Source organism: Heterocephalus glaber, unplaced genomic scaffold, assembly GCF_053883595.1.
Source record: "Heterocephalus glaber isolate CG9 unplaced genomic scaffold, H.glaber_assembly_v1.0 deba00001498, whole genome shotgun sequence".
Classification (NCBI taxonomy): domain Eukaryota; kingdom Metazoa; phylum Chordata; class Mammalia; order Rodentia; family Bathyergidae; genus Heterocephalus; species Heterocephalus glaber.
In genome coordinates this window covers 4143117-4171110 of record NW_028258321.1, presented here as the reverse complement: position 1 = coordinate 4171110, position 27994 = coordinate 4143117, and the positions used below count along the sequence as shown (strand labels likewise).

At 51.7% G+C, this 27994-nt stretch overlaps 1 protein-coding gene across 1 annotated transcript in view; it reads left to right on the top strand.

The window, feature by feature from the left end:
- Nucleotides 1–1819: 1819 nt before the first annotated feature.
- Sorcs3 (sortilin related VPS10 domain containing receptor 3) overlaps nucleotides 1820–27994 on the top strand; it is a 568351-nt gene continuing 542176 nt past the window's right edge. Inside the window, exon 1 of the mRNA XM_004866511.3 lies at nucleotides 1820–2428. Within this exon, the coding sequence (XP_004866568.2) occupies nucleotides 1835–2428 (594 nt within the window). The 5' untranslated portion in view covers nucleotides 1820–1834. The remainder of the gene's footprint in view (nucleotides 2429–27994) is intronic.

Sequence of the window (27994 nt, the reverse complement as noted above, 5' to 3'; positions counted from 1 at the left end):
GAGCTACAACCGCCTGAGTCCCTCCGGAGCACCCAGGCCTCCCTGGGAATCCATCAGACAGGGCTCCTGGGCTGGAGGAGGAGAGGAGACCCTTCCCGGATCCAGCCCACTGCTCTGGCTGGGGGTCCGCAGAGACGCACTGCACCTCCCCGAGGCCAGGCCGGGGTCAGGAGCGGGCTCTTTCCTGGGCCCGCAGCCTCACCCGAGGCCCCAGGGACAGCCCGAGGCTGCTTACACCCTAGCGTCTCCGCCCAGCGCCCAAGGAAGGGCCAGCGAGCCCCCGGCTCCGGCTGCAGCGCTAGGCTTCTCCGGCAGGGGCGCTGGGCACCCGCGGATGGCCCGCCCGGCCCGTGGCTGGAACTTTTCCGGGGCGCTTGGCACCCTAGGTCTCTGGCTCCTTCCCGCCCGGACTCGGGTCCTCGCCTCCCTCCTCTCCTCCGCCCCTCTTCTTTCGCACCTCTCCCTCCCTCGCCCTCCACTCCCTCCGGCGTCCCCGTTCTCGTTCTCGGTTTCCCCTCTGCTCCTCCGCCTCACTTCTTACCCTGGGTGCGTCCCCCGCCCTCGGCTCGGGTTCAGCTCCCCTGTAAAGGAGCCCTCCCAAGGCCGAGGGCGGCAGGGCCTGCCGGCGTCTCCTCGCCACCCCCTCCTCTCCGGAGGGCCCCCAAAGCTCCGAACTCCCGCCTCGGCCGCCCCAGAGGTCCGGGAGCTCCGCGCGTTTCGGGCGCCCTGGCTGGGGCTCTCGGCCCCTCAGGTCTGCCTTCCCCTGCCCGGGCCCAGCACGTGCCAGCGGGCGGGGACACCGTGCACAGCGCCCGCTCGGGCACCCCTGGCAGCTCGGCGGCACGGGCTCTGGCTCTCCCGGGGCAGCAAGCATCTCTCCCGCCCTCGGCCCATTCTGGCGGCAGCCCGGAAGCAGAGCCGTTTCCCGGCCCGGAGGCCTGACCGGATCGTGTTCGCGGAGGCGGGGGCTCCAGAAGAGGGGCCAACCCTGCTCTCCACGCGCCCCTGCAAACGCCACGCAGCCCGCGCGTGACCCGCCCGCGCCCACGCCGACACGCACACACGCTCGTGTACACGCGCGCGCGAGGAGCCGCGCGCCCCCGCTCCCCAGGTACCCCGCCCCGCGGCGCCCCCCACCGGCCGCTCGGGTGCCCCCGCCGCCCCCCGCCGGCTCGCACGCACGCGCACGCACACGGTCCCCGCGCCCCCGCACCGGGCGGGGGCACAGGCGGCGGGGGGGGGGGCGGGAGGCGAGCCGAGCCCCAGCTCCAACCCGCGCCGCTTCCGCGCCTCCCCACTCAGGCTCGGCTCCCGCTCGGCCCTGGCGCGAGCGGCGGCTCCGGAGCGCTTTCCTCCTCCGCCCCGAGACTCCGCCGACTCCCGCTCCCCAGAAGTGGCCCGAAGAGTGAGCCCCGAGCGCGGCGAGGAGCGGCTCCCAACTCCGCGCCGGGGGAGGTGGGAGGTGGGTTTCGGGAGACTCGAGCGGGGCGCCTTAGCCAGCCCCGCCTTCTGGGTCCCGCTTGATTTTACGTCTTGAAAGAGGATCTTCTTCCCTTCGAGTGCCCCTTCTCACAACATTTCTGGAGGAGCTCGGCGGCCGAGCCTTGGGCAGGTCTTTTAACCCGGACAGCGCCGAAGGAGCCCTGGTCAGTTTCCCAGGCGGCGGAGGCCGAGTGCCCTCTGGACCACCGCGGAGGGCCAGGGCGCGCCAGCCACCGGGGCCCCCTCCCCGCTCCCGCTCCCGCTCCCCGCCGGCGCGCGCACCCACCGCGCCGGACCCGCACCTGGGCGGGCGCCGAACACTCGGCAGCCGAGCCGCGTTCGCCGCAGCGGGATGGAGGCTGCGCGCGTGGAGCGCCCCGCAGGCTGGCCCGGGGCGCCCCTCGCCGGGACCGGACTCCTGCTCCTGTGGACGTGGGTTCTGGCGGGCGCCGAGATCACTTGGGGCCCGACGGGCGGCTCGGGGCGCCTCGGGGCTCCGGCTTCGGGGCCGCCGGCGCTTCCTCTCCTCTCGCTGAGGGCAGTGGCGAGCCAGTGGCCGGGGGAGCCGATGGCCGCGCGGAGAACCGCCGCACCCGGTCGCTGGCCGAGGGGCGGCGAGATGCAGGCTGAAGCCCGGGGGACGTCGCCTCCAGGCGCGCCGTGGGTCCGAGGCGCCCCGGCACCTGCCAAGCGGGGCGGCGCGAGGAGGAGTCGCCGGGCGCAATCGCCCAGCGCCCTGGAGCTCGGAGACACCCGGGCCACTGCAACGGCTGAAGGCGCCAAAGGAAGCCGCCCTCTGGCCCAGGGTCGTCGGGAGGAGGTGCGCGCGACGCGGACTGGGGGCCCGGCCGCCGAGGAGCTCCGTCTGCCCAGCACCTCGTTCGCGCTGACCGGGGACTCGGCCCACAATCAAGCCATGGTGCACTGGTCGGGGCACAACAGCAGTGTGAGTACCCAGCAGGGCGGGTCGGCCCTTCTGACTCCCGGGATGAGGGCGAGCGCGGGGAGGGACAGAGTGGCCCCAGGTGTGGAACGGGAGATCTAGACTTGGGGGGAGATTTGTCCACTTCTCCCTCGCCCCAACAGGTTAGCAGAGTTTGCCATCGTGATGGTGTGCGTGTGCATGTGCGCGCGAGTGTTTACCGGAGACCCTAGAACTGGTGCTCCCCAAGAGGAGAGCTGTGTCTAGAGATGAGTGGAGGAGGCGTCCGCAGCCGCTTCCCTGTTCCCTGAGAGAGCCAGTGTCCCAGTTGGGGGTGTTGAGTTCCTCCTGGGTGAAGACAGGGATGGATGTGGGGAAGGAGCAGCTGGACAGTCGGACGGATCCCGGCCACGACGGGGCTCCCCTCGTACAGCAGCCCCCGCACCAAGCCTGAGGCGAGGCCACGCCGCCTGGTGCCGGCCGGGTGGCGGCTCTGCGCTGGGGCACGCGGTCGGCCAGCCCTCAAGGCCAGGCAGCGACCGTCGAAGGCTGTAAGGCAGTGGAAAAGTTTCAAGCATGGAGCGAGTTCGTTGCCCGCCTCTCCGCTCGCCCGCCTACACAAGCACCCCTCTTCCCGGCAGAGGGCTCCTCCACTGCCCAGTCGGGCCGAGCGGAGTCGTCCCGAGCCTGCCTGCCTCGCGCTTCCTCACCTCTCTCCCCGCCTCCGCGGCCCCGGACGCGGCCGTACCGAGAGGTGGCGCCTCTGAGCCCGCCCTGGCAGCTGGGGCGCTCGGTCTGGGCGCCGGTCTGAGCCGCGCCTGCTGGCTCGGCAAGCTGCAGGAGCCGAAGGGCGTGCTCGGGCTCGGGCTCGGGCTGGGACTGTCTCCACCTGGCCGCCGCGCAGGGCGGCCCAAGTCGAGGAAAAGCCGGGGCCCGGCTCCCCCGCCCCAGGTCCTAATCCAGGCAGCCTGCCCGCCCTTCCCTCTTGCCTCTGTCCCAGGGACCCTGGCGTGGGTACAGCAGGGCTCCAGGCAGGGCGTCATGGCGGTCTGAAGGAGCAGCTTGGAAAAGCCCGTTTGATGGGAAAGCTGCCCCGCTTTGTTGTTCTCATGGGCTATCGAAAAGGTTTCCTTCGGATGTGTCGCCTCATTTCAGCAGAGCCTGGGTGCCCTCTGGCTGGGTAGTGGATCGCCTAAGCAGCCCAGCGGTAGGCCAGTGCAGATTTCCTGTTCTCTCCGTGACACGCAACACGGTGGGGCGCCCAGCCTGTATCAGATGCTGGGTACCTGGATGGGTACAAAGCCGCTCAGGCAGCTCCATGGCACCTTCGTGGGCGTCACAGCCTTGGGCTGGACAGCCCTGCTGTGAGGCTCTGCAGGGCCAGGTGTCCCCACCTCCATGTCCCCAGAGGATGTGTGTGTGGGTGTGTGGCTTCCCTGACAGTGAGGCTGTGAATCTGAACTTCATTTAACTTTGAGAATGAGGAATTGTGTGTGCACACTTTTTCACTCCCGGAGGAGCATGGGTTTGATGTGAGGATGAAGTAAATGCGTTCCAGGGGAGGGGTGGGGAGAAGCTGTCTTCACACACCTGTGGCTTCCTTCCTGCCACATTTGGACAGTGAAAATTCAGCTGGCCTGAGCAGTTTTTTGGTCTTTGCTTTTATCATTCTTGAGTGTTGACAAAACCACCCCTGGAGGTGGAGTTCAGAGGGAAAATGCTTCCCGCAAAAAGCCCAGTATGCAAGGCAGTTCAGCAGCAGAAGAAAGCCCCGCATGCCCTTGCCCCCGGGAAGGTGGCCCTCCGTGGAACAGGGCTTCGGGCCTGGGCAGCATGCAGGTTGGGCTTCCAGCCTCCGTGGCAGCCGCGAGGTCTGAGCCACCCCTGAACATCCCCCAGGGCCCTTCGGCTGCTCCTGGCTATCGAGGGCAGGGCTGCCCCAAGGGGCCTGTCCCCTCCAGGCAGTGAGGGACTGCTTCCGAAGCTGCTTTTCTGACCACACCTGTGGCCGGGCCAGGCAGAGGCGCGCTTGCTGGTCAGGTCTGGGATGGTCACTGAGCAAGAGGGGAGGCTGTCCAGTGAGACTGTGTGAAACAGCCCCTCGGAGCAACTGGGAGCCAGCCCCAGCAGGAGCCCCTGTTTGGATCTGCTCCCCTCCCCTTTCTGGACAGCAGGAAAAGAAGGAGACGACTGACCGACAGGGTGGTGAAGTGTCAGGAAGGTCGTTCAGTGTGATTTCGGAGGAGCGGGATGCCACAGAGCAGAGAACGTGCCGTCACCGTCACCGGCCCCTCTGACTTGGATGGAGAGCCCTGTTCTTCTGCGTCCCTCTCCAGGAAGGGCCCAGCTTCAGCTTTAGCACAGTTGGGCTTGGTGGCGTCAGCTGACCTCAGTGCTGGGGCCCCTTCTTGGGACGGTTTTAGGCCCTCCTGGTTCAGCCCAGGATGGGACCCTCATCGAAAGCTGGGCAGCTGTTTGCTTGGGCCCTGGTCCTGGGGTGGGAAGGCTTGGAGGGCACAGGAGAAGGTGCCCAGCAGGCTGGAGGCAGAGGGCAGCAGGAAGAGGAGGGGTCAGGTTCCCCTTTGTCTGCGTGTCACTGCCAGGGTCCTGGTGGTGGAGGTGAGTAGGCTTGGCCTTGGACCCCCTACTCCGGAGGGGCGATTTGCCCAGGCTGCTTCTCACCCCTTGTCTGGAGCTGGGATCTTGGTGATTAATGGGTTAGAGAGCATTTCACAAACACCCAGGGGGAGCCCCGTCCCCATGGCTCACAGGGAAACAGAAACGCATTGTTCTGTCCTTTTCCTTCAGATGAAGGAAGAAGCCTCCTTGCTGCTCAGTGAATTGGCAAAAGGCCCTGGAGGGTGGGAAGTTGTGAAGGCCCGGCCCATGGCCTACCTCAGGCCCCTTTTCCTGGATTAAGCCTTGGTGGGGCCCTTCCCTCCTGTACCGAGCCTGGCCGAGCCGGGAGTGCTGTGCCCTCCAGTAGGTTGCTCCCCAGTTTTCCAGCAGCTCCTCATGGCCCGGCTTGCAGGCTGCTGCTCTGAGCCACCTGCCAAGTCGTTCTTGGGAAGGTGGGTGGAAACGGGGAGACACCAGTCCCCACAGATCACTCTTCCTGGAGCGTGGGGGAGACAGAACACGCAGGGTCTGCAGGCAGGATTTCTACCTTGCACTGATGCAGCTGTGTTCTAAAATATTTACTCCTAATGTGCAAAATAGTGACAGCTTTGATCAGAGTAATTGTATTTCACTCACTAAAGCATCTAATTGGGGCTCCCAAGCAGATTGTTCAGATAGCTTTTGGCTGGATTGTCCAGCCTTCCCTGTCCCAGCTCCCAGCCCCCGTCACAATATCTTAATGCATTTTGCCTTCCTGGAGGCTTAGTGAAGAAGCCTGCCACAAAAGCCATTCTTCAGGGGTTTGCCAAAAGACTCTGTTTAATTAGCATTACAGGGAGAGCCATCTGAGTCAGTCCAGGTGTAGCTGGGAAGTGGGTTGGGACTAAAGGGCACTAGCTGCTGCTGGTGGCCCTGAGTGGGTGTGAGCAGAGGAGGCCCTACCAGGAGGTTGTGTCTGCTCTGCTTTCCTCTGACGCCCGCCCGGGTTGCCGCCTCTGATTTGCTCCTCCAGTCCTGCAGTGATTTATTTCCAAGGTGTGCAGAAGTTGCAAACTCTAATTGGAAGGCTTGATTCAAGGATTGCAGGAATGCAGTGGTGGGAACTTGCTGTGTGGTTCGCAGGGAGGAATGCTGGGAAGTGGCTTCTCAGTTGTGCTGGGTTTGAGGGAGAAGGTGAGTGACAGGGAGGGAAGGCTCAGGAGACCACTTCTTTGGGCGACTGTTCCTGAGCAGTTCCGGGACTGGATGTCTGTGGGCCCTGAATCATCCTGTCAGAAACAGATGACCCGCAGAGCCAGACGTGGGGATTAGAGGCTGTCTGGGGGCTGGTGGTTCCTCTGTGCCTAGGGACAGATGGGCAGGTCGCCTTGTGCGGACAGATGGCTTGACCCACCTGTTGATTTTTGGCTTCGTGCTCTCCTGTGGCTCCCTGCCTGGCTTGAGACACATCCTTTAAGGAGGAAGATGTTGGGAGGCTTCTGCAGCGAGTCTGGGAAGGAGGTCTTGTGGAGGCAGAGGTGGGCAGTGCACGTGCACGTGCCTCATGGTGACCATTGGTGAGCAGCAGGGCTCTGTGCAGATGTGTGGGTGACTGCTCTGCTGATAGCGGAGATGAAGCCCTTGTTTCCCAGCATCAGGTGCTTCATCGCATTGAGGTAAGCAGGAAAACCAGTGATAGTCTCCAGTTTCATGGCATGCAGGCTGCGAAGGAATCTGAAGTTTTTGCCTGGGATATAGGTGATTTCCTGATCGATAGCTATAGTGATCAGGAATATTTCACTTCGTATGCCTTCCTTTCAGCTTGAGGGCCTTTGGCTTCTCGAATTCCAGCCCACAACTCTTTGTCCTGGCCTTCAAGGGCCTTCACTGCGTGCATGTGCTCTGTGTCTACCTCTGCAGCGTCGGGTGGGAGTGCTGCATCTTGCACTGTAGCAGGAGCAGCCTCCTCTTGTCCCAAGCCCTGCTGGCCTCTAAGCCTTTGCTCTTGAGTTCTTCTCCTCTTGGGATTCCCTTCTCCCTCGGTTAAAATGTACCTGGGAGTTGTGGCTCAGAGTCTTCCCTACAAACATGTATTTCCCTTTTCCCTGTTGTTTGTAGAATTTACATTTGGTCACTTTGGTTTAACGCTTGATTACTTTAGTCTTGTGTTATTTAGTGTCTTGAGGGTGAGAGGTGAAACTGTAAAACACTTCCCCTGACTGTGGGCTCTGCTTTCCTCCTGTGTTGCTTTTGCCCAAAGATGACAGATGGGTTAACAGTGCTCCGTAATGACACGAGATGTATGTGCTTGGTTCATTATTTCACATGTACACTTTAACATCAGAGTTAAGAGGTCTGCACCCCACCTAGACAGAGGGTGGGGACAAGGACTGCTCACCGATGCTGGCTCTGGTGCACTTCAGAGATCGGATGGATGCTCAGAGGCTGCTCAGCCATTTGCCGAGAGTCTCCTGTGTGTGGCTTTGTTCTGTGCACCGGGGACTGGCAGGGTATGAGGGAGGGATGGAGGGAGGCGGACGGGTGTGACGGTGTCTGCCTCCAGGCCCTCCTGATATGCTTGGGATACCAGACGGCAGTTCTGTTCAGTTAAATAGCACAGGACGGTGACACACGCCACGGGCTGGTGCATGGTTAATTGCCAAGTGATGGTTTGAGGCTCTGGGCTCAGCAGGAGGGCATCACTGTGGGGACCCTTCCGGCACCTTAGGCTCACAGAAAGTCAGGGCTGGGGATTCACTAGGGAGCCGTCTCCGGCAGTCACTCAGCGGAGATGAGGGCTCTGAGACTCACATAGCAGTGGGGTGCCCAATAGCTGGACCCAAACATTGTTTTCTCTATAAGACCCCAGTTCTGATGTACATGTCTGTCTCCTTTCTCCTTTAGGTTGATAGCATTTTCCTCCCATGAGTGCTTATTTACATGTTTTCACTCACTCGAAGTAGGGTGCTGCCCATTTTATAGGTAGGGTAGACTGAGGCTTAGGATTGATATATGTGATGCCAGCCCAGAGGCCTAGGAGTAGAGCTCTCCCTCCTGCTTCATGATTGTGCCCCACAGCCACCGTGTCCAGCCACTGTAGCGGCTGGAGACAATAAAAAGTGAGCTCCTTCATGCTGCATGAGCTGGGTCTTACTAACCGATGTTGACGGAGGACCCTGTGAGTCACCTGGCTAGGTGAATTTCTGAGCGAACCAAGTCTGATTGCATCGCCACACTGTGCTTGTGTATTTTGATTGTGTGGTTTGGGTTCAATTATTTATGAAAATGCTGTTGTTTACAGTACTCTAATAAAAGCAGCGATGGAGTCTGAGGACTGCAGGGTTGCCCAGAGAGCTTTCGGTATGAAGTCCATGCTGGGGAGCACAGGAAACCGTTCCTTCCTGGCTGGGAGGCAGAGAACCCACAGGGCAGTGAGGTCAGCCAGCAAGGCTGTGGGTCAGGAAATTGACTGCATCTAAGGAGGAAACCCGGTTTAGGGGAAAAACTGGAAATAAAGCTACACCGGACAGGTGATCAAGAATTCTGTTAGGCTGTGAATCACGCTCACTTAGTGTGAGTGTGGTGCGACGTGTTTGGCACATGGGGCCCGTGCATGCACCTGTGCAGGGTCTTTCTGTCCCGAGTGCAAGCCTCGTTAGGACTTACTGAGAACAGACAAACTGGACATGTGCAGCGAAGCCGCATTCTGGCAGGACAGTGGATTCTGGAGACAAGTGCCTGGGTTCAAATCCTGCCTCTGCTTCTGAATAGCTGTTTGATGCTGGGAAGCTTGTTACCTCCTCTTTGCCTTCTCTTGATCTGTAGAAGGGGGCAGTACAAACAGTCCCAGACTTACTCTAGCACCTTGGGCATCATAAGGACTAAATGAGCTCACAGTGGTGCTTAAAAGAAGTGACTGACCCACAAGTAGTGAGCCTGCAGACGGTTTCCAGTTGGTTTAGCATCTGGCAGGGGCCTTCTCTACATTTCTAGGTGGAAATACTGAGGCAGAAGAAGGAGGTACTTGTCTAAAGTTCCGTGGTGAGCTGATGGCCAAGCCTTCCTGGGACCAGGAAGGTGCCATTGCTGCAACCCCTGCCCTCTGTCAGGCGAGTCGCAGCGTGTCTGCCCCACACAGCCCCGAGATGGACAGTGAAAGAGATCAACAAGTGACTGTCTAGAGGCCTGGCTTCTTCGCACTCAGACCCAGAATTTGTAACAGAAAATGGTTAGAGTCAGATCTGTTAGAATCGAGTTAAAGATTGGCCTCGTAATAGTGAGTAACTTGAGCTTTTTTTCTTCAGCACTTTCATTGCATGGAGGGATAAGGGATCCCTTAAGCTGAAGAGTAGCTTCTCTAGCCTTGGGAATCCATGATCACTCCTTACAGATAATTGTGGGAGACTTCCTGGAGAAAGGGTGAAGTGCGTAGCCTGGGGACATGGGAGAGCACAGGGCTGGTTGGCAGGTAGAGCCCACAGTGTCGGAGACTCGGCCACGTCCAGCTCACAGAGTGGACCTTGGAGCTCCCCGTCTCTGCCTTGGTCCCAGCTCTGCCTTTGTGCCTGGTGTGGAAAGGGAATATCCACGGCTGGAACTCACGGCAGAAGTTTTGCAGCCTTTCTCTGAGTGATCACATGAATTAGTTCACAGTGCTCTGCACGAGTCCTGGTCACCTCTTTCCCTCCCTTTTCCCTTCACCTGTGCTCCAAGAGTGGAACCAGAGAGCCTCACACAGACACTAGAGGGAGTGTTGCCCTGGGAAAGAAGTGAAAATACACAAGATGAAATGATGAAGAAGCGTTGTATCAGAAATTGTTCCAAAAGACAGAAGATGAGAAGAAGCGCTATGTAATCGTGTTGTGTGAGAGGCTGTTTGGTGATCCACAGGTGGATAATTAATCGGCAGTATGGCAGTTCAGTCCTGGGTGTTAATCGTTCTGCCTCTTCCTGCAGAAAGAAGGAAATGGTGTTTTGTGCAAGTATGGGCTGTTCAACCCATCAGCGACAGAACTGAGACTCTGGAGGTAGATTCAGCTACAGGGGATACTCAGGTTGGTTCCCCATCTCTTCTGCATTTCCTTCCTTATGTTCCCTCACTCTCATGTGCAGTGGTTGGTCAGCAGAAGCTCGTTGGGTTGAGTGGAATAATGCTTCCTTACATACCGAGTACCACCTGGGTGAAGGAGTGTCTCGCGCTGCTAAGGGTGTCCACGGCCTGCTCCTATTTGGTCCTAGACCTGAAGTCTGTACCCCTGGGCCGTCTGTCACAGCTGTGTCTGGTTCTCAACCCCCACATGCCTGTTGGACTCAGTCTTCTCAAAAACGGTTTCTGGCCTCTACAGCGAGGAAGGCCTTTTCTCATCCAGACAGTTACAGTCAGGTTAGAGGTGACTGCTGCATAAGGAGTGAACCTTTTCTGTTTAAAATCTGGCAGTGGGGGATGGAGAACAATGACTGAGTGGAAGAATAGCTCAATCTGCCGCCTCTGGAAGCGATGCGCAGGGAGATGGGGAAAAGTGAGGCTGAGACACTGGCAGTGCACAGGAGCTGGTTTTCAGCTGATGGTGGAAGAGCGAGAAAGCCTTGGAGGCGGTGGGATTTCTCCTCTCCTGTGTTGCTTTCAGTATTGTTCCTGCGGGAAAACAAAGATTTTATTAGAAGATTTCTTGAAACTCTGAAATGTCTTTTCTGTTATGAGACATCCCCAGACAAGAGTCTTGAACCAGTCTCTGCACCTCAGTTGCACAGGCTGCAGAGTGAGGCTGACACTGGACCTGCAAGGCTGTGAGTCTCGGAGGTGACACACGTACATCCAGGGTCTAGCCACGTGAGTTACTTTTCTGGGCAAGAATGCTAGTTCACCTCATCCACGAAGATGGGTGGCAGGATAGGCTGAGTGTCTCCTTTGTGGCAGACCCTTTGGTGCCCTGCCTATTTTTGGACAATTTCCACTTACCCGCATGCCTGCCTGAATTCTGGCCACCAGTAACAGAGACCGTTTGCCCAGAAGCTTTCCGGGGTCCCTTCGGCTCGCTGTGATTATACAAGGCACAGGCTGGAAGACTCAGGGATGAATGTCCGCCCCAGGGCGAGGAGAAGCCACCTGTCAGTGAGTGATGGAAATTGGTGAGTCAGGATCGAGCTGCCTTGCCCGTTGTGGTGTGCAAACTCTGGCTGGTTTTCTATACTCTCCCTCAGTCCTGCATGGGGTTAAGCCCCAGGTACCTACCAGTGTAACTTCCTTCCCCTTTGCTCTGCCTCCAATGCCTATTTCATTTGACCACTTTGCTCTCAATATTTCCTGGGATCGATCAGCTCACACACAGGTAAATTAATTAAACTTAAATCTTTTCTTTTTTATTGCAATGTGTTTCTGGAAGGACCTCAACTGATATAAGTTATGTTTCCAACTCTATCAGTCTGGGTTCTTTAGAGAATTAGAACCAATAGTATATAGGTATAGACTTACTACAAAGGTCGACTTGTGCAGTTGTGTTGATTGGGAAGTCAAAACTACTCCGTATGCAGTTGGCAAGCTGGACCCCCAGAGAACCCAGTGATATAGTCTTAGTCTGAGTCCGAAGGTCTGAGGAGCAGGGAGAGACAGTTGTGTAAATTCTAGACCACGTCCAGTTTCCGAGGCGGGATAAGACCAGTGTCCCAGCTTGAAGGCAGCTGGACACAGAGAAAGAACTTGTTCTTGTGCAGCCCATCCTGCCCATCCATATGGCGAAGGCAGTCAGCATTATTCAGTCTACTGATTCACGTGTCGACCTTGTCCAGCAGGACCCTCACTGTCACAGGCAGAATAGTGTCCAGCCAAATATCTGGGCACCCTGTGGCCTGGTTAATTTGACATAAAATTATCCATCACACCAACTGAGGACTTTTTAGTCTTTTAAAATTCTGTTTTGAGCCCTACTATGGTCGTGCTGGGAGTGGAGAAGGTGGTGGAGTCACTGACTCTGATTCTGGGGTGGGTCCTCCCTTTGCCCTGGTGGCTTCTAGAAGAAAGGAGCACAGCCTAGGTTTAATGGATGGTACAGGCATAGTGTTGTAGCTTCCAGGTGGGGACACACGCCTCCAATTAGTTTTCAGTGCCATTTTTTCCGGGGCTGAGGAGCCCCTCTCACTCCAGGGCACAGGCTTCCCCATACCCACAGTGTCCCTAACGTTCGGACCTCCCTGTGCTGGCAGGTGATCTGCTAGCATGGCGTGCTTCCCCTATTCTCAGATTTCATTGGGAACTTGGCCTGCAGCAGCTGAGCTCAGACTTGTATCTTCCTAAGATAATGTCAGTGAAGGGTATCAGGATGTGTTGAAAAGGATGTTGTCTTTGGGAGTGGGCGTCCCCGGGACTGGCTTCCTGCTTTGTGTTAACTGTCTTCAGTCACTTGCTTCTCAGATGTGGGGAATGAAGGCCCTTCCAGGTGTAGAATCTATCTATGGGTAAGGCTTGTGAGTGTGTGTGTACTACTTTTTTGTAGTGAGTTCACTATTAGTAAGGAGGGGGTCTGGAACTATTTAAAAATTGGAAAATACTTATCAGACATAAATAGATTTGGTCTTACCTAAGCTGATGTATTTATTCATTTATTCATTCTTTCACTAATTCACTCAATCGTTTGTTTCCTTGGTGTGGTGGTAGTTATTTGAATTATCTGGAATTTGGTTTCCTCATCTCAGAAACAAAAACATTGTACAGACTCATGCAGGTCCATCTCACCACTGACCAGATGTGATACTAGGTTGATCACTTATGTGTGTGTGAAATGAGGACAATTCTGGTGCTCCTTTTATGTCACAGATGAATGAGGAGATGCCGCACGTGGAAGCACTTTGAAAAGAATGGGGTGATATGAATTGCGGGTGTTACTGACCGCTCCTGTATTCCCTAAGGAGCGGGAGGCCCCTCTGCTACAACTTGGAGACCGCGTGTGACACCTGGCTGCTTCTGCATCTCTTGGTACAGATGAAACACTTCTACACACACACACACACACACTCACACACACACTCTCCAGGGTATTAAAACCCTGAGATTCTTATTCTAGCCATGATGTCAAATTAATTTCAAGTCACATTTGATATAATAAAATTCTCAGACGGGAGTGTAATTTGACATTTAAAAAAATTTGTTCCAGAACTTGATCAGTATTAATCGTGTTGCCTTGTTCCTTGCAGATGATATGAAGTGTTGGGGAAGCTCTGAGTGTAAGCCTAGTCTTGCAGCATGTGTGAGAAACAGTGTGATGCACTTAGGCACCCCCAAAACTTAGGGTTTTACGTGTAGAAGGACGGATATTGCGGAGAACAATGTGAGGCAGCATAAAATATGTGCTAATTTAAGCATATTTAAGAAATAAATTGTAATCAGAATCATAGTGAATGAAAGTAATAAAAATGTTAAAAATTATGGTTGTTTTTATGATCTGCAGCAAATCTAGTAGCACGACTGGAAATAGATGTCACCCTCTATCATTACATTTGTATCACTTGTCGAGATGTTTTCTGACCTTCCAGGCCAAATAGATTACCCTGTGTTCTGCTAGTTGCTTAGAATCCTACCATATCAGTTTGGGCATAACTTTCTCGTAGAGATTTTTGTGTTACTGAGTGTTTCTCCTTTACTTTCCCTATAGACAGAGGAAGCATCTACCTTTTCACCACACTACTGAGACATTCTGGCTTTTCAGGAAGATATTCTAATTTATACCAATTTCTTCATTTCTAATCCTGTTTGCCTACCCTTCTATGATTCCCATTTATTTTGCTCTTGGATTTGTACTTATTTTTTGGATTCCATTCTTCTTTGTTGGGCTGCTTTTCATTTTCATATGGTGGATCCTCAAGTGATCACTCCTCACAGAGCCTATGTGTTCTTGTCCTGCAGTTTAATCGTTTGGTTTGATCACTCACTGCTGGCCAGGTCCCCCACACCCTGACGTGCCATTTCTGCCGTGGAGCCTGGATCCTTGGAAGCTGTGAGCCAAAATAGACCTCTCTGCCTTTGAATTGCAGGTGCTAGGTGTTTTGTCCCAGCTGCAGGAAGGTGACTAATCATGGGTACACAGCTTCTGTGGCCGGAAGGAGCAAGGTATCTGAAGGGGACCGAGAGGAGGATGGTCCGGGTTGGCCGGAGCAGAGGGGGGGGCTGGAGCGAGGCGCAACCGGACAGGCAGCCTGGGTAGCAGCAGGCTGGACCTTGTGGGTCCCGGAAGGCAGTTTGGGGTAAGCTGTGAAGGGGTTTAAAGTAGGAAAGTGATACAATTAATGAATCATTGTGGCCCTGCCAGGGGTTAGAGGGAGAAAAAGATGGCGGCTGGGAGACCCCATTGCACTGGAGCTCAAAAGGGTGAGGGCTTGGGTGGCAGCGGTGGAGTGGGTGAGCAGGAGCTCTCGAGGAACTATGTGGCAGGCGTCACTGGTCGTGTTGTGGCTCTGATTCTTTGCTTCTCCTCCAGCTCCCCTTGCACTGGGTCTTTGCCTCTTTGTGGAGGTGAGGGGCCGTTTCCCACCTCTTCACTCTGGGTCTGGCCGTGTGACTGGATTTGGAAATAGCATCCTGTCACCTCAGATGCCACGTTGGTTCTTCTCAGCTGGCTTCATTGTTTGGTAGGGCCTGTTGTGTGCTTCTCCCGGACGTCTTGCACCTCTGCACTGGCTGTGCAAAACACATTGGGTGAGCCCCTTGGTCTCAAGAGGAGGGAAAGAGACCAGTAGCACCTGGCCAGTCCCAGCCCAGTGCAGCCCTGCAGCACAGCTGCACCCCCCGCCAGCCGTACCTCTGTGGGAACCCGTGATGATTGGGTGAGAACAAGTGACTGAGATTTGGATTATTTATTCCTTAGCTTTCTCTCTCTCTCTCTCGCTCTCTCTCTCTCTCTCTGTAGCAAAAGCTAACTGATACAGCAGGTAAAATCAACAGAACTTGAGAGATGGGACATAGCAGATTTGTGGGAACACAGTGACTGTGTAGAGAGAGACTCACCTGTGTTTCCACATCATTAGCTTTCTGTGTATGCGGCCCTGGCTCAGCTTTCTTAGGTGCGACTTCTGCCAGTTGCTTGGTGCTCATCTGTTTACAATTCATGGCTGCTCTTCTAGAGCCGAATGAGGTAGGTCAGATTCATGGTCCAAAAGAATTAATCTTCCTCTGTACTTTGCTTTTCACTTTTTTTCCCAGAAGCCTGATCAGAGTCCAGCAGAGCACTTGAGCTGAGTGGGCCTTGGGTTTCATAACAGGGACTTTCAAGGCCCACTCAGGTGTTTTCTTATACAAGTTGAAGTCCATTTTTGCTCTAACTGGGAAGCTGGAATTTCACTTAAAAGGGGAAGAAATCCAGGTCCAGGGACATTCTTGGTCTTGACTGATTATTTAAAATATATTAGTTCCTGATAAAATATTTAGCTTTTAAGCAACAAATTTAATATAGGGAATTGTGTTTTATTTATTAATGGCAGCTGTAAGGAGATTGGTAGGAGTTGTGCTAAAGTGCACTGTTGTGATTTTGCAAAGTGTAGTAATTACTGTAATATTTTGTTGAATTATTAATATCAACTATGCCTGTAGGAACATAAGCTTCTGCAGTCAAATTCATTTCAAGATTGTCTTTTCCCCCTTCTGTTTTGTTTTGTGTTGTGTTTCCTTTCTGGTACACGTATGAATTGTTTAAGAAAGGGAGTGGAGGCTCGGAGTTGATTATGTTGTGTGAACACCCTTGCCACGGCCAGTAACTGAGGGGAGGTGGGGGCAGAAAGAGCCCTCGCTCGCTCGTTTCCGGGAGAACCCCTGCATCAGCCACACCTGTGTGCTGACGGCTGGAGGGAGGCTCCGGAAGTCACGTCTGATGAGCAAAAGCAAGATCCTTTTCCGGGACCGAAGTGCAGCGAGAGAACAGTGGACGTTGGTGGCGTGTGTGTGTGTGTGTGTGTGATGTGTGTGCACATGAGCATATGTGCTGTCTCACGTGTAAATACGGTCATTCCTGTCTGTGTGGAAACAGCCCCACTCTCCTTTATTAATGGCCTCACCAGTTATGTGAAGCTGGCTGTGGCTGAAGATGGTGACGCAGACAGCTTGTAGTTGTTGCCGACTGGGCGGGAGCTGAGTGCAGGGTTCCACACTGGGCTTCCCTTCCGGCTGTGCTAAACTGGAATCGGAAGCCAGCTTTCCCGTCACCCACCTGCCTGTGCTGTGGAATGGCCTGGGTTAGTCAGTGCTGAGACGCAGGCTTCCCCAGCCACATAGGAGTTGCAGGTTTCAGAATGGAATCCTGTGTTGGAAAGGACATCGTGAACCGTAAACCAGCAGGAGTACTTAAGGGAATGCCACTGTTGCTGTCATGTGAGAGCTGCTCGTACTTGGCCATAGGGAGGATTTTGTGCCTTTTTTGGTAATCAGAAAAGTCATGGTTGGTCATTCGTTTGGGTCCGACATCCTCTGCTCTGAGACTGCCTTAACATAAACATTCCAAGATGACATTTTAGGTCTGGGAAGGACACCTAATGACCCAGTCGCATTGCTTGCCTGTAAGGAAAGCGTGGCCAGCGCAGAGTGGAGGGCCCGAGTGCTTCCGGCAGGTGGCAGAGGTGCACATCAGCGCCCGTGTGGTTCTGGAAGGTCCCTGTAGTCTGTAAAGGCTGCAGTGTGGTCAGAGGTTTTTCTGCCAGCACATGGACCTGAGAAGGCCGAGTGGGTCGGCTGAGTTGTCGGGAGACACAGAAGGTGGGTCCCCTCGGGGGATGAGCAGTGCTCACCTTCGAATCCAGCTCTGCCTCCAACTAGCCAGCTCTGCGGCCTTTGCAAGTTACTTTTGTGAGACCCCTTCTCTCCTCTGCAACATCAGGCTGAAGTCTCTACTTGGCGTGGCTGTCATGAGCATTTGAGTTTAAAGAGCTTGGAAAGGTGCCTGCCATGTGGTAGAAGATTCTCTAAAATGGGCTCAGATTCTTATTATTAGACAAAAGAGGTCCTGAGGATTCGAGTGGTCTCCCTGCTGGTGGGCCTACCGCCTGTGAGCCGCTCTGCTGTCTGGCCCTGAGGCTGAGGGCTTCAAAGGGAGGAGAAAACTGTGCCTTCCAGCCCCTTCGTGCCCTCCTCAGGCATGGGAGCAGGACTTCAATGCAGCGCTCTGAGAACTGCACTCCATGGGCCGGCCCTGGACAGCAGCAGCTCCAGGTCCATTGCAAAATGACATTGCAATTGACTCATAATAACTACTTATTTATGGAAGCACCACGATAATTTAATCCATGTCTGCGTCATATAATGATGAAATCAGTGCAATTAGCATTTCCCTCTCAAGCATTTGTCATTTCCTTGTGTTGGGAACCTTCAAATGCCTCTTTGCTAATTATTTTGAGATCTACAGTGCATGAATGTCAACTGTAGTCACTTCACTGTACTGCAGAACACCAGGCCTGTTCCTCCTCTCAAATGTATTTGGGCACCGTTATCCCCTCTTTGTTTCTCCTTTTACTTTTCCCTGGCTGTGGTAAACACTATCGGACTCTCTGTGAATCTAGCTTTTTTAGCTTCTGTATATGAGTTAGGACTTGTGGTATTTGTCTTTCTTTGCTGGCTGATTTCACTTAAGATAATGTCCTTTAGTTTGTCCGTGTTTCTACAGATGACAGGATTTCATTCTTTTTATGGCTGCATAATATTCTGTTGGGTATACAGACCACATTTTCTTAGTTAATTCATCAGTTGATGGACACTCTAGGCTGATTCTTGAGGACTGTGAATAATACTTCAGTAACACAAGACTTTAGATGCTTTCTTTGATATACTAATTTCATTTCATATATATGTATATATATCTAGTGGTGGAGTTGCTGGGTCATAGTGTTTTAGTTTTAGTTTTTTGAGGAAACTATATGTAATTTTTCATAATGACTGTAACTGCGAAATACTTATCTGACAAGGGATTAATATCCAGAATATATAAGGAACTCAACTTAATGGGAAAAATTCAAATAATCCAATTAGAAATGGGCAAATGATCTGACTGAATCTGCGTTTCTCAAAAGAAGATACATAAATGGCTAAGAACTGTCATGAAAAAATGCTGAAAATCATAATCCATTTAAAAAGATTATTGTAAAAAGGATTAAAACAATAACAAATGCTGATGAGAGGGAGAAGGGGAGCTTTTATCCAGCCCCACTTTAGTGTCCCTTAGAGGGGCAGAGTGGCAGAGAATAGCAGATGCCTCTAAAATGGGACTTGCACAGGCCCTTGCCTGTGATTGGGTGTCAGGTACTTTGTCTCAGCAATGAGAAAAAGACAACATTTGAATCATTTTAAGGGTACAGTTCAGTGGCACTAACTCCATACACAGTGTTACATAACCACCCTACCACTGACCCTGAAAACCTGTCATTGTCCAGTTAGAAACTCTCAGCCACTTAAACAATGATTTCCCGTTGCTGCTCTTCCAACTATTGGATTCTTTTCTTCAGCGTCAGAGCAAGGATGAGGACTTCTAGTTCTCTTATCTTCTGTTTTCTCCTGTCCTGTCTCTGTTTTTCTCTTCTCTCTGGAGCTGGGATAAAAAGATCTATAGGTAGCTGGGGTCTGGAATAAACACGGTCCATGGTTGAGTTGATACATCCATATGCATTATTGTCATTAAAAGTAGTGAATGATGACCAGTGAGGTATGATTTGGACTGTGTGTGTCACACTGCAGCGAGTAGTTTTTAAAGTGTTGCAAACACGTCTCTAATTGTGCTTCGATTTAGACTTGATCTTGGAATCTAAGAGAAGTGTGAGCAGTTACGATGGAGATTCAGACCAACGCTGGCACTAACGCTGGCCTTGGGGACAGGATCTCACATTTCCAGAGGGCCTGGATGGGCCGGTGTCAGTCTTAGCACTTATGTTCCCCCTGCCTGTTTCCCCACACAGAAGCCTTAGGAGCTGGGGGCTGTTGGCGTCCCTTTCTCCCAGGGCTGAAACTGTGAGGAAGTCTCCGGATTCCAAGGTGACCTCGTGAGTGCTGCAGAGCAGGTGAAGCAGAGGCGAAGGCCTGGTAAGGTGGAAGGTAGCTGGGTCTCCAGTTCCAGCGACAGCAGTTGGGGTGTAGAGTCTGGGTGTGGGGCCGGGTGGAGGCAAAGTGATCAGCTTTTATTTCACTCTAGAAAGTTACAGTTGCCCAATAATGGACAACATTTAGCGAGTGCAGGTCATGTGCCAGGCCCTGAGCCGTAACCTTTATCCTCAAAGCGATTCGCTGAGGTTCCTGCGGCCGCCAGCTTCACTGTGAACACAAGCGAGATGTGGGGGCTCAGTACCCGGCCCGGTCAGGCAGCAGAGCCACGCAGCCCCATGTGGGGTGGCCTCACCTGAGGGCCTGGACTGCTGGTCCCAGAGCCCATCTCCCCTCTAACCAAGATTTCTCAAGTCCCAGGCTTCTCCTGGGAACCCTCTGTTCTCCGGAAGTCCTGCGTGTGTGCACTCAAGCTCTGCGTTTCCTAAGCAAAGGTGGAGGTGAGGAGGAGCAGAGTGTGTGTGTGTGTGTGTGTGTGTGTGTGTGTGTGTGTGTGTGTAAAAGGAGGAGGCATGCTGAGAGGGGCAGGTTACAGAGGCCCTGTGCAGTGCACTGGCAAACGTGCACTGTATTTTGTGAGCAGTGAACAGCCTGTGGTCACTTTGAGCACGGGAGTAGTTAGCAGTGGCACTGATCATACCCAGAACTCTACCAAACCCATTCTCCCTGCTTCTCAGAAGGAGCAACAGACAGGTGCAGTGGCCTCTCTGGGTTGCCCAGCAAATTGCAGCAGAAACAGAAGCCTCTCTTTCCAGCTCTGCAGCTGCCGGCCGCCCTCCTGTCCCCCTGCCTGCTCCCCCTCACCAGCGCCTCTCGCCTGCTGCTCCTCTCCTCCATGATCTGCGCAGTGGCCATCCTCCTCATCATTAGAGCGGCCAGTGGGGCTCTGCTGTGATTAAAAGAAGCCAACGGGGAAGTAAAGCAGAGCAAGGCAGAAACGCAAGCACCAACAAAACATCTTACTTCCCACACAGACTCCCTAATGGCAGCCGTCTCTCTGCTCTCCTGGGAGCTGCTTGCTTCAAATACAGTAAAGGGAAACTCTGCAGGATGGTGGGGCAAAGCAGGTTATTGAGTCACCCTCAGAATGCCAGAGTGGGGGACTCACTTCCATTCTTGTCCTCTACCCCTCAGAGCCGAAGGGATCAAATATCGAGGCTTGAAAGAGACCTCACAGGCCTTTCGGTTCAGCTTCTCCAGGTGGGGTCCCCTCTGTCACCTTCCCCTCTGGTATCTGACACTGTTACATGGCTCCCATGTTCCCCAGCTCCCTGGATTTGCTGGACCAAAGCTGAGGTGGGGATGGGACCAGGAAAACTGGCTAGCCAAGCCTTTGGTGGCAGAGACTCTGGAAAAGTCTAATTCATTTTGTCCAATTAGCCCCTTGCTCTCTGAAATGCTTTTTCTTGGTTGCTGAGCAACTAGGATAGACTTTTAGTACTTGCTCACTGCTGGAGAATGAACCCGTAGTTTTCTCCTTCACTCCTGGTGCATCGATGTTTCTGATGCGCAATAATGGAGAGCATTTCCACCTCCCCCCGCATGCTCACCTTCCCCAGGCCCCTCTGAACATGTTTGCTGTCTGCCTTCATGCATCTCCGAAGGTAACTTTTATGCCAAGCATCTGTCACGGTCAAGGAGAGTGACAGAATGCACTGGTACTCAGGGAGGCATTTGCAAAATAAAGGGATCAGCCTGCTCAGGTGAGCAGTAAGAAGAGCTTTGCTGGCCTGGGGGCCTGGCCAGGGCTGGGCTGAAAGCTATTTGGAAAGAGGAGGCAGCATCTTAGGGTGAGCGATGTGAGTGTGTATCTAGGCCTGGCAGCAGTTCCTTTCCAGTGTGCCCCAGCCTGGAATGGCTGTGAGCAGTCCACAGGAGGGGGATTTTAAGCCGCCGCTGAAATGGACAGCATCAGCCCAGGAAGGCAGCAGAATGCATCCGTGAAGTATAACCTGCTCCAATTTTAGGGTGTGAAGATGCCTTGGGGTACTTCAGTGAATTGGAATGCCAGAACTGGACTTGGTTCTTCCCTGTTTTATTTTTTCTTTTAATGCCATGGTGGGGATTGAACCCAGGACCTCACACATGCTAGGCAAGTGCTGTCCCACTAGCTCTACCTCCGTGCTCCTCTTCTGCATTTTTACAGCCTAGGAAGTGGAGCCTCGAGAGTTCGGGATATCTCATCCGGTCACATCACTCCATCACTCCTCCTAGGATCCTACACAGGATCCTGGTCTGCAAAGTTAGTCACTAGACTCACCGGAAGAACTTTCAGAAGTCAACTTTAATTTAGAATAGGGGAAGTCTGTACTGGAGATACGCTGTGCTCGAGGGTCTTGGCTTTTGTCCTTTTCTTTGCCTTGACTTGTGTCTTGCTAGGGGCACGTACTTGGGCCATGTATTCAGATCTGAACAGGGAATGGTCCCTTGTCCCAGAGCCCTCCCATAGTGGGGGGATGGAGACATTAAGGTACCATTCAGAAGAAGAAGAGCTGGGCTGCTTAACCTGGGCCCGATCCAGTGGTGAAGGAGCTGTGGGAGTGGGTGCAGTGGGCCACTCCTGCCCACGGGGACAGCACTGGCCAAGAGGCACGAGAGAGGCCAGCATGTTTGGGGACTGGTGAGTGGCTTGGGAATGGAGCCTTCAGCTCTGGCTTTTCTCTGATCCACTGTAAAGGGAGTGGTACCGCCCATATTGACATCTGAAGATACTGTTTCCTGCTGTCCAGAATAATAAGAAGGTTGTTATCTTCATGCATGTGTGGGTACGGAAGAGCATATGTCAGGTTTCCTCGATGGACATGATGTCGCCTTGAAGTTAGTTCATAAATAATGATGAAGGGTGTAAAAGTGCCTGTGCACTGCACACATATTGGCTGTTGCTGTGGACTCTGACTTGCTGGGAGTGGGGCATTTAGGAAAACGAGCTGCCTCAGAGAGAGAAAGAGGCCCCGTGCATTGTCTGAAGCCCCCACTCCCAGAGCCTCCTGTGGGACTAAGGGAAACCTTCCATGGAGGAGGACCTGTTCTTTGGCGCTGATGGTGGTGGCAGTCACGCAGACAGTCCGCAGTGCAAAGGGACAGAGGAAGAATCAGTCTGTGGCAATGATTTCCCTGACCAGGCCTTGCCAGTGCAAGGAGTGAGTGCTCATGTCTGAGGATTGCACTGCCGGTCAGGGGCAAGTGCCTCTTCCCCAGCCGCCAGCCAGGGCCCTGGTGGGACTCACTGCTTTCCCAAGGCTGGGCTTGCCTTCTAGAGGGTTCATGGCTGGCAAGCAGCATGGTGAGGTGCTGCTTAATATAATTTCTCCTCTGGGAATTTTCTTAACAAGATGGTTTGATTTCCTCTAGGAATTAAGCTGGGGGTGGCTGCTATTTTTCTAGTAAGACTTGTTACTCTCAAGTGCATGCTGGGCCCCGAATCACAGCGGTGCTTTTGGAACAATCAGATGCACACTGCAATCTCAGGCTCTGGTAATGGCTTTTCATGAAATAACCGTCTGATCCTTTGGGCTTGGTGGACGAAGTGTGGGTGTGCTTAGGTCTTCCTAGACTGGAAGGTGTCTCCAGTGAACACTGCTGCTTCTTCCTTGCTCTGATTTCCTTTGGTGAGAGATGAGTCTTGCCTTGGTGACCCTGTTACATCTGTTCTTTGCTGAATGGGTCTGCTGGTGTGTGCTGGCAGGGACGGGCGCTTCCTCTCATAGTGGTCATTCCTGCCATGCCTGAGGGATTCCGTTTCCCGTGTCCTGGATGTGCACACATGGATTCCCCTCCGCCTCTTATGTGAGGAGGCAGGGCACATCTGGAGCCAGATTTCATTCAACCCTGTAACAATCCCCCTTTATGACATCACTGCTCATCACCATGGAAACATCCCCCAGTCACAGAGACTGGATTGTGGCATCATAGCATTAGGCAGCCGCGGGAGGAGAGGACAGGAGAGGATTGAAGCTGCCTGGGTGGATGAGAGGCCTACAAACTAGCAAGCGGTGGCAGAAATACAAGATTGTTCTGGTGGGATCCTCGGATGAAGGGTCTAGCCACACGTTGCTGGAATAAACCTCACCTAGGATAAGGAGGAAGAGCTTCTACAGATGGGGACCCTTGACTCTCTGTTCTTATTCAAGAATGAATGGCCAGGGGAAATTGACTAATTTCAATGAGAACTATCTCTTAGCTTAGGTTTTTCGTTTGGTCCTCATAAAATCTCCCTTGGCTCAGGGAGGTTAAATCAGTGACGAAGCTCGCACAGCTGGGAAGAGGCAGTGCTGAGAATTAGGGGCATCAGATGTGAACTGGGCTCTGGTGCAGTTTATGGGTGTGTGTGTGTGTGTGTGTTAGACACAATTAGCAGATAAAATAAAATATAATACGTGTTGTTATGCTTCTGGAAGGTGTCCCGAGACTACACACCGTGCTCCTGTGTGGGGTGGCACTGAGTAGCGGGGACTCGTGTGTGTTTGTCCCTAGGGTTGGAGCGCACTCAGGTCTGGGAGGTGCACACGTGCCTGTATGCACAGGCCTGTGCTGGCATAGCCCTGCCTGCCCCAGCTCCTCACTGGGAGCCCCCAGCACCCTCTTCCCAGCTGCCTTGGCTGCCTGGGGCTCATCTTATGGTGGCCTGGTCTGCGTCTGTCTGCTTCCTTCTCCTCGGAACGTGTGCCAGCCTGCTTCCCTCCATCCTGCTTCTCTTTCCCTTGGCTGTAGAGACCTAGAGAGAAGATATTCTTCTCTGGTGTGTTTTGCTTTTCAGTGCTGGAAATCAAACCCAGGGACTCACATGTGCTAGGCAAGTACTGTACCACTGAGCTACATCCCTAGCTCTCTTCTCTCTCATATCTTGCTTTAACTGAGGATCAAGTTAGAAGATCTGCTGCCAAATAAATGGTGTTTTTTTACGGAAAAACATTAATAACTAGATTTTACATAGTTAAAAAATTTATCTTGCTGGCCGTGGTGGTGCACATCTGCAATCCCAGCACTCTGGAGGCTGAGCTGGGAGGATCTTGACTTCACAGCCAGCCTGGGCCACATAGTGAGTTCAAGGCCAGCCTGGATTAAATAGTGAGACCCTGTCTCAAGAAACAAAACAATTGTCTTATAGACTTTCCTTATCAAGCCTTGGCTGATAAATGAACTAACAACTGAGCATTAAAACACACACACACACACACACACACACACACACACACACACACACACAATCCCAGCCCAGAGTAACAGGCTTGACCTGAGAAGCTCAACAAGTATTTTGCCGTTGTGTGTGTGGGTTCCATCTGCTGGTGCTTTTGTGTAGGACTCATGTAACCCGGCCACATTTTTCTCTTGGTGTTACTCACTGTAGTCCACAGCATGGCGCCCGTCTGCCTACTGCCTCACGGGGCTTAGCGGCTGCAGGTGCTCTGCCATGGAACGCCTCTGGTGGCCCACTTGGCCTTGGATAACTGGGCCTCAGAAAGCCCGCTGCCCTTCTGTGCCACTGAGCTGGGCTCTGGGACTCTTGAAGGCCCCCATTGCTCTCCTGGGACAGAGAGCGGACAGGTCTGTGTTTGCTCTCCACGGTGCTGCTGTCTGACTCAGCTGAGCCCCTTGCTGGTCAGAGCTCTGTGGCGTACTTTATTGCAGTGCGTGTGTGTACACATGTAAGATTTTAATTAGTGAGCCACATAAAATGTGTTTACAATCCATCTTGTCTTTCCAGGACCTAGAATAACAGTTCGACAGCTAATGGGGCCCTTTTGGACCTGCTTTATTGATTCTATCAGAACCTTTTATGGCTGGCACAGACAGAACTACTAAGTGGCTTTTTAATTTTTCTTTTAAAGTGATACGTGGGGAGTCATATAGTGAGTTTAGGTAGGAGCACAGCCTTTGTGTAAGACAAGGGTTTGGCTCCTGGCTGAGCCTCTTTCAGCTCTATGACTGTCTACATTTAAATGTCTTCATTTTAAAAATAGGCATGAATCTTAGTACCTACCCCATGAGGTCGATGTTCAGACTCAGTGAGATACACCTGTGAAGTCAAAGGTAATTTTAAAATGGGTCAAATATGGCATCTGTGTTTTCTCCCCAAAACTTAAGGAAAATCTGTTTGAACTCAGTGCAAAATTTTAATTATAGCAGATTGTATATATATACATATATATATATATAAACTTTCTCAGGTTTGAATTAGAAGGATCGGAATAATTGGCATTTCAGTTGTTCATTATTTACAGACATCCTAGGTAAAGGGGACTTAGGAAGAGAGACAGTAGGATGAAATTGATTTCTGAGAGCTTTGTGAGATATTAGAGATCTTTTCCCAAGTGGGACCCTCACCTTAGACTGTAAAGCAGATTCAACAGCTCTAATCCCATGCCTGTAAGGGCAAACTGCTCTCTTCAGGCAGTGCTGGCAGAGGAGAAATTCATCCGAATGGGTGGGCCATGCCCACGTGCTGACCAGGGGAAGGCGGGAGAGTGAGGGGCTGGCCCTCCCACTCAGAGCTGGCTCTTCAGGAAAGTGGTTCATCTTTGATCCCCAAGTCCTCAGACAGAGGAGAGCAGAGATGATGACTACTAGATATGTTTATTTCTTAACATTTTTATTTATATATAATATATATGTATCAGTACACAGATTTTAAAATTATTTTTGTGATAGTAAAATGCACAAAACAAATTTACCATCCCAACCATTTTAAGTGGAGTCTAGTGTTATTTAATGTATTCATAATATTGTACAACCATCATTACCATCCATCTAAAATGCAAAACTTTGAGTGCGAACATGATGTCACAGATATAAAATTCCACACTATGAAACTTTGTTTCATAAACAAAATTATTAAAAATATTGTATAAAATTACTTTCAGGAATGTGTGTTGTGAGGTATATGTGAAACATAGGTGAATTTTGTGCTTAGGCTGTGTCCTGTCCCGAGACATCTCATCATGTCTGTGACAGTATTCAGAAATCTGAAGAAGTCTGAAACCTGAACTGTTACAGGTCCCAGCATTTTGGATAAGGGATACTCAACCTGTGCTCTATTATCTGTTTTCTTTGTAGTTGCCATGGAGATTACAGTTAATGTCTTAAGGTGATAATACTCTTAACTTGAATTTATACGACCTTAATTTCCATAACATACAAAAACTGCTCTTAGAAAACTCCGTTAGCAGCAATTTTGGTTGTTGATGTTACAAACAATATATGAACATTGTGTGTCCAAATAAATGAGTAATTCTTTGATATGAATTAGCAAAAGTGCACAGATTTTAAGTGTACATATCAATAAAGTTTTATATGACGACACTGATGTTGCCCCACTGCCTAAACGAGGGTAAGCTTCGGAATGTCAGAAAACACCTTCATGTCCCTTACATATCAGTAGCCTCTCTCCGGGAAATAAGCACTCTTCCAACTTGTCAAGTTCTGCCTGTTCTTGAAATTCACGGACGAGGGATACTACAGTGTGGTATGCAGGACTCTGCTGATGACCCCACATTCTCTGCCTTCTGGTAATCATGTCCTTTCTGCTTACTTCCCTCTGGGTTTGCACTGGCCCCCATGACCTGCTTCTGGTGAAGATGCTATGGCAGAGGCACTGGGAAATCACTTCCAAGGTTAGCTCACAGGAGACTCTGGCTTTTGTTTTGCTCCCTTTCTCTCTGACTCTTCTTACTTGCCTGAGGAATCCTGCTGCCGTGTCCCGAGATGCCCTTTCCACCATGTCCAGTGATGAATCCAGGCCCTTGGCCCAACGGCTCCCCGCCTGGGTGTGGAAGCAGACCTTCATATGCATTGTATGTTTTTGTGTGTGTCTTTTTTACCCATTTAACTTTATGTCTGTGAAATTTGTCTCTGTTGACATATAATTTAAATTCTTCTTATTTCTGTGTGACAGTTAGTGTTCAGGAGTACACCCAAGTTAGTTACTGTAGTGTAATTGATGTGTATTTGTGTCCTTCCCATCTTTTGGCTATAGGAATATTCTTACATATTTTGGGGGCATATGCACACATTTCATCTAGGAATATATACCCAAGAGTAGAATAATTGGGTCATAGAGCAGATTTTTAGTAGATATAAACAATTTTCCAAAGTGGTAATACCAATTTACTACTTGCAGAAATGTATGAGATTTCTGATTTTCCCACTTTCTTGCCAAAGCTTGGTATTTTTTCATTTTTCCTAATGGCATCCCATTGTGGTTTTCCTTTTTTTGCTTAAATTCTTTCCTTGGTACATTTTAGGTATGCAGTGTTTACATTTATCATTGAGTGCTTCTACCTGTACATGATATATCTTGGTTCTTATTTTTTCCTCATTACCTGTGTGCCCTTCACCCCCTCCACCCTTCCTTATTTACGTAAGACTTTGTTTACATTTTTTTCTTTTCTCATAATTTTTCTTTTGCCTTATTTCCTTCCACCGTGGTTTTTAATGTGATTACTGATGGATGTTGAACACTGTTCATGTGCCTAATAGCCAGTTGGATATATTCTTTAGTAAAATGTTTAAGGAAGTATTTTGTCTATTTTATGTTACATTGTCTATTTGTAAACTAGTTTTAAAAGAACTCTTTATATTCTGGGTTTCCTTCCCTGATATATTTATTACAGTCTTCAGGTTCTATTAATGGTATATTTTTGGGAAGGGGTGTTCTTAATTTTAACGAAATGTAATTTATCATTTTTTTCTTTTAAGGTTATAAAATGTTTGCATATTACAAGGTCTTTCTCCCATGTTTAATTCTATAAGCTTTATTGTTTGAGCTTTCCAACTTAGGGTCACGATCCTTCTAGAATTTCTTTTTCTAATGTGCTGAATGCCTGATGTGAGGAAGGGGCAGAAGCTTTTCTCATATAGAACTAACTCTATATGACTTAGCATCATTGTTGTGGTTTGCATCTAAAATGGCCCTCAAAGCCGCCAATGTTAGGAAA